The sequence below is a fragment of the Maylandia zebra genome, linkage group LG9, assembly GCF_041146795.1.
Source record: "Maylandia zebra isolate NMK-2024a linkage group LG9, Mzebra_GT3a, whole genome shotgun sequence".
In the NCBI taxonomy this organism is placed as follows: Eukaryota; Metazoa; Chordata; class Actinopteri; order Cichliformes; family Cichlidae; genus Maylandia; species Maylandia zebra.
Window position 1 is genome coordinate 24,064,585 of NC_135175.1, and position 12,001 is coordinate 24,076,585.

Consider the following 12,001-nt stretch of genomic DNA (forward strand, 5'->3'; position numbering starts at 1 on the left):
CAACCACCCTGTGGATTTTATCTGTTTATTTGTGAGTTATTCCGTCATTTCTTTCATAGTTCTTTGTTTTGCAGGAAAATATCCAAGTGCAGAAAATGCATGAAGGATCCACAGTTTTATTCATGAACATATTTATGTATGTAATAGCAGAAAGTAAATCATACATAAAGTCTTACTCTGTAAATTCGTTTACTAAAACTCAAGCTGATTGTGGCATTTTTCTAAGTTTATACGTGAGTACTATATTTTTTATTTCCTACTCGTGTTATATAGATGGTCATGAGGTTAGATAACAGTTTCAAGATAGCATATCAGCGACATTATGTTTTTTGCGCATCATTTTGCACACCTTATTCCTTTTTTTTCTTTTTTCTTTTGGAATTATATAAAGAGAAGCATTACCAAAGTCCCTTTGGCTTCATAGATTTCATATTTTCCTACAAAAATTGCATAATGAAATATACATTCAGATATTCGGTTGTACATTGAGTACTGTTCTATAAAATGTATTCCAAAAAAATATAAAAATATTTATATATATATATATATATATATATATATATATAAATCAGTTGATTTGGTTATTAAAAAAAAGATTCTCTTCCTATCTTGGTCACCCTGCTGTATTGCACTCCTGGTAATGTTGGACTGGCTTTACTTTGGAGGAGAAAGGCATCTCATCAGCACTGGAGAGATGTTTACTGTTGCAGCCGTGGGCTCATTTCAAAATTGTCCCTTTGCTCTCTCCATACGGACTGTCCCATGTGCTGCGTCAGTTGGACCAGTGCCACACGGGTGTAGTCTAGCTGCTCACTGTGCACTCAGACTGAACACGTCACTATGATCCAGGTGATCTTGCTGAGGGAAAGAAAGAAAAGAAAAGGGATCAGCATTAAGGTAGTGAGCAAAATATGATTACAATTACTGTGGAGCGAAAACGGGCAAGACAGATGATGACGCACAGGTCTCCATTTCCTTCTCGCAGATGTAGCTTATGAGATCTTCACAGGAGAAATCGTTCCATAGCGCCTCGTGGGTGAGACCCGCGCAGTCTTCTCCTTCTTCATGGCCGTGGCCCCAGTTGTCGGGCTGACCTGGCTTCCATTTCCTGCAGGCGAACAACAGAGGGCGATCACATGTTAGATTTACTGTGTTTGATCTAAGAGCCTAGGAGAAAAGCAAATAAAATAAATCGCATCCAACAATTTTCCATTGAATATGCCTTTATTTTCGGTGGTTAGATCTGAAGGCAGATCCCTGTGGTTTAGTGATGGGATTTCCGGCTCTTTTTAGAGATCCGGCTCTTTCGGTTCGGCTCACTAAAAAGAGCCGACTCTTTCGGCTCCGAACCGGCTCTTCAGGTTGTTTTGTTGCTTTAATTAATTTATTATTAACAATAATATAAAATTATGCACAAAAGGAATTACTAACATAAAAACAAGTGGTTTTATTTATATATGTTTATATATAAATATATGCGGTGGCCCCTAGAGACAAAACACGTACAAACTCCAAAACACATTTCTAGCATGAACTGAACTTCCAAAGCAGAGCTACTAGATCACTTAAATTACACAATTGAAAGCATGTGTGTATTGTTTGTGTATTTATACACAGGCACTCATATATATATTCAAATAATTTTAAAAAAAAGTTCATTTACCTGTTACTACGACACACCAAATCCGGTCGTTGGTACTTCCTGGCTTGTGTAGCCACAAGATAACAAAGGCTCAACACTGCGCCCAGCATCCTGGAGCACTTCTGTTGTCTTTTGTACGTGTTTTGAGTTTTTATGTGCTTCTGAGTTTTTATATGCTTCTGAGTTTTTACGTGCTTCGGAGTTTGTACGTGTTTTTACATGTTTTGGAGTTTGTACATGCTTCAGAGTTCGTACGTGTTTTGGAGTTTGTACGTGTTTTTACGTGTTTTGGAGTTTGTACGTGTTCTTACATGTTTTGGAGTTTGTACATGCTTCAGAGTTCGTACGTGATTTGAAGTTTGTATGTGCTTTGTCTCTAGGGGCCACCGTAAATATACTTTTATTTATTCACTCCACATAAAATGTAATAAATAAATCATATAATATAAAAATCAACTATTCACATTTCAAGTTTTAACTATTTAAATTTTCAGCTTTTTCCTTTCACAAATTTAAAGTGAAAAGAACACAAAACACTGCAAACCACAACACAATTAAATATAAATTATAATATGAAAACTAAAAGAACATGCATATTCTCTGTCATATGGACCTGCATGAATAAACTTTCTCAATCCTTTATCATCTGCAACCGAAAATAGTTGTGGATGATTACTATACCTTTCTAATGTTGTTGTCCCTGCCTCTCTTTCTCTCTCTCTGGCTCTGTTCCTGTGCTACTGAGTGTAACTACCGCCCCTCCCCCCTCTGCCCAGCGTAAAGCACAAGGCTCGCGTGCAGAGTGAAGCGGAAAAAAAGTGCGAGAGAGAGGCTGAGAGAAAAAAAAAAAAACAAAAAACCACGTGACGGCTCGCGATAAGGAGCCGGCTCGCGTCGTTCACGTCAAAGAGCCGGCTCTAAGAGCCATTTCGTTCGCGAACGACCCATCACTACTGTGGTTAACTTTTCTCAGTAATGCTGCATTAAACTTTTTCACTGTTCGTCTCATTGTTCTGTTTGCAGTTTTGTACACTTTAGTGTTTATCTCACTGTTCCCGAAAAGCAGTGAAATGCTCTCACTGGACGTGCCTCTATAAACAATGTTAGAATGAATTTGAATGTGTTTCTTTTGTTTAAATAGGCAGCAACGAGACTTGAGCACTGGAGGTCTACATTCAACTCTGTGCAATCACAAACTTTTCATAAGATTTTCACAGGGTTTTCAAAGTTTATTTTGTAATGTTTCATGTAACTGAAAACCTACAGTTGTTATTATTGTTGGCATTTTTATTGGAAAGAAGTTCTTCTCTGAAACAAATATCCCTCCTGAGCATTTCCTAATTTACTGTAATACTGACGTAAAAGTAGGTTCAGTCCCATCCAGCCAGCGCCACGTGCGCTCCTTTTCCCTGTCGGTCAGACCCATCCAGAAGTAACCTTTGCCAAAGATCTGCCTCTTCAGCCATTTCTGAGGTCACATGAGGACAGAAAGAAAACTCAGTCAAAACTCACAAATACTAGAGAGCAATGTCAGATTACAAGATGTGCGACTCACCTGTTCCTCCATGTCGTTGATGATTAATAATGAACCAGACATTGATTCACAGGTTGTCTTTGCATGATCAAAGCTCTGCAGGTCTTTGGAGAAAAAATAGCACTTGTCTTTGTAGTTTAGCCATTCCGCAGGGCATCCTGCAAGATATTGAAAAAGCATTGTACAATTTGTTTTTTTCTAAAGTGATGTGAGATGAAGAAAAAAAAAAGCTCAGTTTAGCAGAAAGTACCACAAACCTGGCTCTGCCTAGCATTCCTGTAAAACATGTAGTTTTAACCACATAGTTATATATCTATATCTATCAAGAAAAAGTATGAAGAGACAGCAAACTAGACCACTCTAGTTGAGTCCCAGAATAAAAATACAGAGCTGTAAAGGAATCTAACAGGTCTCCTGTGACTAAATTGGCTAGTACGCAAATGGCTAGTTGGTGCTTTTTTAGCCTTTAGACCACAGGTGTCGGAATCCAGGCCCGAGGGCCGGTGTCCTGCAGGTTTTAGATGTGTCCTTGATCCAACACAGCTGATTTAAATGGCTAAATTACCAACATGTCTTCAAGTTCTCCAGAAGTCTGGTAATGAACTAATCATTTGATTCAGGTGTGTTGAAACAGGGTTATATCTAAAACCTGCAGGACACCTGCCCTCGAGGCCTGGAGTTTGACACCCCTTGCAGACCCTAGTTAGCTACACTAACCAGCTGCTAGCAGTTGCTTTATATTTTGCATGGAGGCATGAAAATTGGTAACAAGCTAAACATGATACTAATATGGTGATATTCTAGTTACCAACCAAAGTAAATATATGCTATCTGACTAAGTCAAAATAATCATTCTGAAACTGATTATGAAGTCATACCTGGAGCCCATATGGTAGGACCCACTGCCTCATCCTGCAGAGACACAGGTCCAAAAGGAACTGCAGGGACCCGGATTGGTAGTCCTGGTTGTCCGGGTGGTCCTACTGGCCCTGAGGGCCCTACTGGTCCTGGCAGTCCCCTTGGTCCTTGCTCCCCAGGTGGTCCAATTGGGCCACGGATACCTGGTGGGCCCTGTACACCCTGAGGACCAGGTTGTCCATCTCTTCCAGGCAAACCAGCACTACCTGGTTCTCCTTTAGTACCAGGTGGTCCAGCTCTGCCTCCTGACCCTCTAGGGCCCTTTGACCCGGGGCTGCCAGGTATGCCTGGGAGACCCTTTAACCCTGGAAGGCCCGGTGGTCCTGGACTACCCTGCTCTCCTCTAGGTCCTCGGATCCCAGGAGCTCCCTTGTCTCCTTTCTCTCCCTTCTGGCCTGACTGACCAGGTAGTCCCTGAGGTCCTTTGTCCCCTCTTGGCCCTCTGGGACCAGGGGGACCTGAAACAAAAGAACATTCTCTAACTTTCTCAATTTAATCTTAGCAAGAAAGTTAAAATAAAATGTAACATTTATAACACGCATTGATTCATATAATAAATTTTGCAGGCACACTTCTCATACCCTTTAAAATAGTAAAGTTGGTTATTAGTTGTGAATGCTTGGTGTCCACCAGCTTCATCTCCTCCATGACAATAGAGAGGCTTGTGACCTCCTTGTCCATACGCGCTGCCAGCTCTTCCTGCTGTGACCTCAGACTCGTTGCGTCTGTCCTCACGTCAGCCATACTGTTGTTGAGGTGTAGCAGGAAGTCTGAATGACGGCCAACTGTCTCTGAACAAGTGCGTAAATCATTCAGGTTTAGATTTATTGCACCAAGAAGCTGTGTGGTGAAGCTGATGTTGCCAGTCACACGATCAATACTCTGCTCCGACTCATCCAGTCGCACCTCTAGGCGGTCAAACTTTGTAGATGTGAGGTTGCCGAAGTCCCTCTGCTGATCCATGATCTCTCTCAGAGTCTGGTCATGAACCTCTGCCAGGCTGCTGGTGTTCTGGAGCTGGTTAGCAATAAAAGTGAGCTGTGTCCCCACATCCTCCAGGCTGTCATTGTTGGACTTTGCTAGAGCTGAGGTATTACTGGCCAAGATCTGCAGGTTTTCCACTTTGCTACGAAGCCACTCTGTATCAGAGCGGGTCTGTCGGGTGTTCTGTTCAAGACTCTGAAAGTCATTGCGCATCTTATGAATAGCCTGGCTGGTGTCATCGACTGAGCGTTGCAGAGCAGCAATGAGACCTCTCTGCTGGTCCTGAGTGAGGTTGAGACTGCTAATGCTGAGCAGCGCCTGATTTTGGAGTTTTACCTGCTGTTGGAGTTCTCTTTGCAACCTAGCTGTGTCTTCCTGTAGACCCCCAATGATGCTGCCGTACGACTGCAGACTGCCATTTACAGAGCGCAAGGTGGCTGTGTTAATGTTCAGCAGTCCTTGAATGGAGCCCTGGCTGCTCTGGATGTCTGAGCCAATGTTCTGCAGCTGATTCAGCTTAACTTGATCACTGCGGATGCGCTCTTCCACCGCAGTCAGCTGCCTCTGGAGGGTCCAGATGTTGTTCTTAAAAGCCTGGATCTCTGTGGTGGTATTCTCCGACTTCTCTCCGGTCTGATCATCTGAAGATGAAGATTTGTACAGTAAATGATAAAAAAAAAAATATGTCGACGATTTACTGTAGCTTTTAGTTACAGCTTTTGACTTCAACGTGTGAGCCTAGATACATACCTAGCTTTTTCAAATCAGTCTCAACAGCAATGATCTTTCCTCCATAGTTTGCAATACCTTCAGACACACTGTCAACTCTTTGCACCACTGTAAAGAAAACAGGGCAGGCAAAACAAAGGTTAGCTTCACAGGCTCTGTCTTTCATTAACAGACAAAACAGGTATGACAGAACTGCCTGCAACCACAGACACCGTATATAAATGGGATCAGAGAGGAAACCAATTAAAGTCTCTGACATACACTATAGGGGAGATGTGTCCACATGTCTTGGAGGCATGTAATAATGACAAACCCTCAGTAATGTAATCCCTTGGGTTACACCAGATTCAGACGTAAAGTGATATGGAGTTGCTGTGCATTGAAAAGGAAAAAGGCATTAATAAAGAGCGAGAGAGAGGGAGGAAGACACACTGATTCAGCAATGATGGTGTGGGTGGTCACTGACCAATGCTTAGATGTTAGGTGCATAGGAGGACATTGCAGAGGGCCTTAGGGGACAGGAAGTGACCTGAGGGGGGGGGGCTTCAGTAAACAAGCGGATCAAAGATGACCAGTGGAGACAGACTCTGTGGCAGGGAGGCTCTTCACGCCCCCACAGGCGACACAGGCATTCATTTCCTCTGGAATGTGTCTGGGATTCCAGGGATGCATCCCGCTTCTACCTCCAGTCTCACCAGGGGGACACATCCTGTAAGTGGGAACAGCATTGGCTCCTCTGCTGTGAAGCTGCATCTGAACTGTTTACTTCAGGATAACGGCTGAATCCAAGGGGTTTAATTATTGACCAGAAACTAAATATATATTTTCCCCTGAATGGGAGCAAGCATCAAAATGCTTTAGATTAATGTTAGCATGAAGTGTGTCTCTGTTTAGTTTTGAATATTTTTTTTAAAAAAAATGTACAGACTAAACTAGGACATACAACTTTTTTTAATTGGTGAGTTTTAGAAATCGTGGTAGGCTGATTTTGTGGTTTGAACTGAGTTACAATAGCTGTTTTCATCTGTTTTCAGATTGTATGCTAAAAAAAAAACGTCTGGAAATTTAATTCTGAAAATGTTTCCCGTCTTTGGCTTTTTAACCCTCTCCAAAACCCACCTAAACTTGTTTCTGGGAATAAGCAAACCAGTAAAACTGTCTTGCGATGCAACTGTACCACATAATTTTTTAGTTATGAATCTAAAAGGTCAGTTGGATAGGAAATACTGCACACACAGAAAATTAAATGTAACGCATTTCCAGTAACCAGATGTACAATGAAGCACAAACACCTAAAAAAAGCATATAAACTTTAAGCTCTGCAGACCTATCATAATCTACACCTATGGCACATTGTTTCATTAGCAAACACACACACACACACACACACACACACACACAAACCTCGAAACTAAAGCTAAACATGAGCAGAAGCTTCTGGAACTTTTCCACATGTTCTGTTCATGGGCTGGCCTCGGGAGAGGATCATTGCATCACACAATGGTAAAATTAACCATAAAACACACATGCAAAAAGCTGAAATTACAACAGGGCTGCAGAGTAAAGCATTATTTTGCCTCATAGGCCCAAATGTTGTAGAAATGAGCTGTTTTGTACTCAGTTTGAACTCTTTCCAAGATTTTGTGTGGACGGGTTCTGAAACTGTGTGTCGGCTCTGTCCGGGCTGTCTTGTAAAATCAAACTCTCTTATGCAACTTTTTAATGAAGTGAGTGAACTTCAAACTCCTGTGTGGGATTGCGCTGAATCTAAGAAGGCCAGCACATTAGCTAAAAGGACAGCGACAGTTTAGCATTAGCTGTCAACTGCAGTAAATTTCACTAGTTAAAACAGGTAGAACAGGAAACAAAAAACACATCTGCATAGGGACTCTGTCTGCAGCAGAAATGATGAATTGATCACTGAAATGTTTTTTGCTCATGAACCGAAAGTTATTTAAAGTTAATTTATAGAGAAATGTCAGTATTTCACTCTTTGGTGTTTTATGCTTGGAATTCAGAAAGAGAGTCGCAGGCTTCTGGTCCTTTTTCTTTGAGGAAAATTAATGGGACGTGAACCCATGAGCTCTGAGAATAACCTCATTTTGCTTTTGGTCCTGTCAATTGAGAAAACAAGCTGCAGGAGAAAAGAGTGGGGTCACTCCCTCCCAATTACACTTCTGTGATTAAACTGCATCAGAACAAAAGAGCCACATACAGGACGTTTCTGTGGGTCAGTGATGGAGAGACACACAAGTTTATTGCGTAGAAGACTCTGGGTCTCACTACATAACCATCTGGAGCTGGGAGTGTGTTTAGGCTGAGCTGTGGTTCCCTTGACAGAGGAGTGCTTCAGTGCCAGTAAAAACCCAGTTTCAGTGGGTTCTGCTGGAGTTGCACTGAGTTCACTCACTTCTCATCTGGGATCAATTAGGCCTGCCTGAAAACATGCAGCGAGGAACAAGAAAGACCGGCTGAGCTCACAGCGTAGGGGGACATCATTGTTCGTGTACTCAAGGCACACAGATAAGCCCCGAACATGTTAACTTCACGCCATTTTCACCAATTGAAAATAAGACGGGGACATAGAGCAGTCACATATGGGAATGTTTAAGACAATTATAGCAGGAACATTCAGAGTTCAATCCTCCAAAAGACGGCGGGACTGCTTCCCGACCTGGAAAAAATTAGAAAAAAAAAGCCAACCAGGAAGTTCAGCTCCACAAAGCCTGAAGAACTTCTCCGGAGGTGTGAGCTTTGGGGGAGTTGGTAAAATAAACTGAGAGAAGGTTGCGGGGTGGAGAGAGAAAAGAGAGAAGGCAGACAGACAGTCAGATGAAGTTGAAATTTAAAGGGTATTTTCACCCAAATTACATAGACAAATACTGTACATGCTCACGACTGATGTTTGTAGTCATGCATACCATGGCTACTTCACCTGTCCCTCCTGCACTTTCTTGCTCATTGTGTCAGATGTTTAGTTACTCCTCGGCCTCCTTTAGCAGTAATGATACTTGTAACAAATGTAGCATATTTGCAGCTCTGGAGGCCAGGATTACTGAATTGGGGACTCGGCTTCGCACCCTTCATTCACGCGTAGCTAGCCAGGCCCCTGTAGCTGGTGCAGCCGAAGATAGCGTAGGCCCCGCTAGGCTTTCCCCGGCAGACCCCAAGCAGCTGGGGAAAGAGGGCGGCTGGGTGACGGTGAGGAGGAAGCATAGTCCTAAACAGAAGCCCCAGGGACACCCGTTTTTCCCCACTTGGCGACACACCCGCCGGGGGTCAAACTCTGGTAATTGGTGATTCTGTTCTCAGACATGTGAAGCTAGAGACACCAGCAACCATAGTCAATTGTCTTCCAGGGGCCAGAGCAGGCGACATTGAAGGAAATTTAAAACTGCTGGCTAAGGGTAAACGTAAATTCAGTAAAATCATAATTCACGTCGGCAGTAATGACACCCGGATACACCAATCGGAGGTCACTAAAATCAATATTGAATTGGTGTGCAACTTTGCCAAAACAATGTCGGACTCTGTAGTTTTCTCTGGTCCCCTCCCCAATCAGACCAGGAGTGACATGTTTAGCCGCATGTTCTCCTTAAATTGGTGGGTGTCTGAGTGGTGTCCCAGAAACGATGTGGGCTTCATAGATAATTGGCAAACCTTCTGGCCTATTAATTAACGAAAGACCAAGACAGACTTTTAATTCATTTGAAAGCCTGATGCTTAGCCTTGTCCACCCCAGCTGTAAAACTCAGAAACCAGTCTTACTTGTTATCATCTATCGTCCACCTGGGCCTTACACAGAGTTTCTCTCTGATTTCTCAGACTTTTTATCTGATTTAGTTCTCAGCTCAGATAAAATAATTATTGTGGGTGATTTTAACATCCATGTAGATGCTAAGAATGACAGCCTCAACATGGCATTTAATCTGTTATTAGACTCAATTGGCTTCTCTCAAAATGTAAAAGAACCCACCCACCACTTTAATCACACTCTAGATCTTGTTTTAACATATGGCATAGAAACTGAACATTTAACAGTGTTTCCTGAAAACCCTCTCCTGTCTGATCATTTCCTGATAACATTTACATTTACAATAATTGATTACACAGCAGTGGAGAGTAGACTTTATCAAAGTAGATGTCTTTCAGAAAGCGCTGTAACTAAGTTTAAGAATATAATCCACCCACTGTTATCATCTTCAATGCCCTGTACCAACATAGAGCAGAGCAGCTATCTGAACGCTACCCCAACAGAGGTCGATTATCTTGTTAATAATTTTACCTCCTCACTACGTACGACTCTGGATACTGTAGCTCCTGTGAAAACTAAGGTTTCTAATCAGAAGTTCCTGACTCCGTGGTATAATTCTCAAACAAGTACCCTAAAGCAGATGACTCGCAATCTGGAGAGGAAATGGCGTGTCACAAATTTAGAGGATCATCATTTAACCTGGAGAAATAGTTTGTTGCTTTATAAGAAAGTCCTCTGCAAAGCCAGAACACCTTACTATTCGTCACTGATTGAAGAAAATAAGAACAACCCCAGGTTTCTCTTCAGCACTGTAGCCAGGCTGACAAAAAGTCAGAGCTCTTTTGAGCCAACCATCCCTTTAATGTTAACTAGTAATGACTTCATGAACTTCTTCACAAATAAAATTTTTATCATTAGAGAAAAAATTACCAATAATCATCCCACAGATGTAATATCATCTCCAGCTACTCTTAGTACCATTGATGTTAAGTTCGACTCTTTTTCTCCAGTTGATCTTTCTGAGTTAACTTCAATAATTACTTTCTCCAAACCATCAACGTGTCTTTTTGACCCCATTCCTACAAAACTGATCAAAGAAGTCCTGCCATTAATTAATTCTTCGATCTTAAATATGATCAACCTATCTCTAATAATCGGCTATGTACCACAGGCCTTCAAGCTAGCTGTAGTTAAACCTTTACTTAAAAAGCCATCTCTAGACCCAGCAGTCTTAGCTAATTATAGGCCAATCTCCAACTTCATTGAACCAACAACCAGAATCTCACGAACAGAGATCTGTCAGCACAAGGAAATTGAAACAAAGACAGTGTTTGCCGAAAGGTAAAGAAAGAAAATCCAATTTTGGAAAAAAAACACATATTATGACAATGACAATGTTTCGAATTGCTTGTTGAAGAAACCAATGGATATTAGTACAGTATAGTACTGTTGAAAAGTCTTCAGCTACCCATTATTTCTTTAGATATTTCTTTAACAGGATCTTGAGCAATATTTTTCAGAGGAATTTTAGGACTACTGGAGGACGAAAAACCTATGCAAAAGTTACATCAGTTACATCTGGCCCTTCAGTTGATCCATCAACGGTTTGCTGAAGCCTCATCAGAAATGGTCTCAGTGGAAGGGTGGCTGTCAAACAGCCATTGGTAAGGAAGGGAAACAGAGAGAAAAGACTAAGGTCTGCCAAATTACACAAGAACTGGATTGAAAATCAGTGGCAACAGGTCTTATGGAATGATGAATCCAAATGTAAATTTTTTGGTTTAAATCATCAGTATATACAGAGGAGATCAGGAGAGAGTGTGTTACTGTTACAGTCATATACTATCAGTCATGGATAGGGATGGGTACCGGTATCCGGTGCCATCATGGCACTGGTTCTGACATAAACGGTAGTAACCAGACCGAAAAGTAGCGCACATTTCGGTGCTTTATTTTGGTGCTTTTTTTGTGAGCTGTGATACACTTTAGATTCTAGCCAATCATTTTACGTTTCCGAGGATAGTAGGCGGGTCCAGGTTCGTACGTTCTTTTAGCGCAGAGCTACAGATTAAAAATGCGAAGCGGTCAAAGTCTGGCTGTACTTCACAGCAAAATATGCAAACTCAGCAGCCTGCAACAAGTGCTTTAAGCTGATACTGTGATACTGTCAAAGGAGGTAACACCTCAAATCCGATGAAACACCTGGCGACGCATAGGTTTTTTTTTAAAAGCCGCAAAATGCGCCGTATTTTGATAGCTTGCTGCGAGACCTCACAACGTGCACATCTACTGCGGGTGTGGTGCCTGTTATCGGACGCGGAGTTAGCAACATCCCCCAAAAACCCGAAGAGGAGAGTCCTGGCCCCTAGCCCTGCCAGTGTAGCAGAAATGATGACGGATGATGATGGCAGCAGCAGCCGTTCTTCTCTGCGTGAGTAGC

At 42.1% G+C, this 12,001-nt stretch overlaps 1 protein-coding gene across 1 annotated transcript in view; it reads right to left on the reverse strand.

The window, feature by feature from the left end:
• Window positions 1-11: 11 nt before the first annotated feature.
• The window catches only part of LOC101480172 (collectin-12), a 43,576-nt gene continuing 31,586 nt past the window's right edge, over window positions 12-12,001 (reverse strand). The window contains exons 4-10 of the mRNA XM_004546867.3: window positions 5,829-5,915; window positions 4,676-5,719; window positions 4,055-4,552; window positions 3,198-3,334; window positions 3,001-3,110; window positions 963-1,108; window positions 12-858 (exon numbers count right to left, since the gene is read on the reverse strand). Of these exons, the coding sequence (XP_004546924.1) occupies window positions 839-858; window positions 963-1,108; window positions 3,001-3,110; window positions 3,198-3,334; window positions 4,055-4,552; window positions 4,676-5,719; window positions 5,829-5,915 (2,042 nt within the window). The 3' untranslated portion in view covers window positions 12-838. The remainder of the gene's footprint in view (window positions 859-962; window positions 1,109-3,000; window positions 3,111-3,197; window positions 3,335-4,054; window positions 4,553-4,675; window positions 5,720-5,828; window positions 5,916-12,001) is intronic.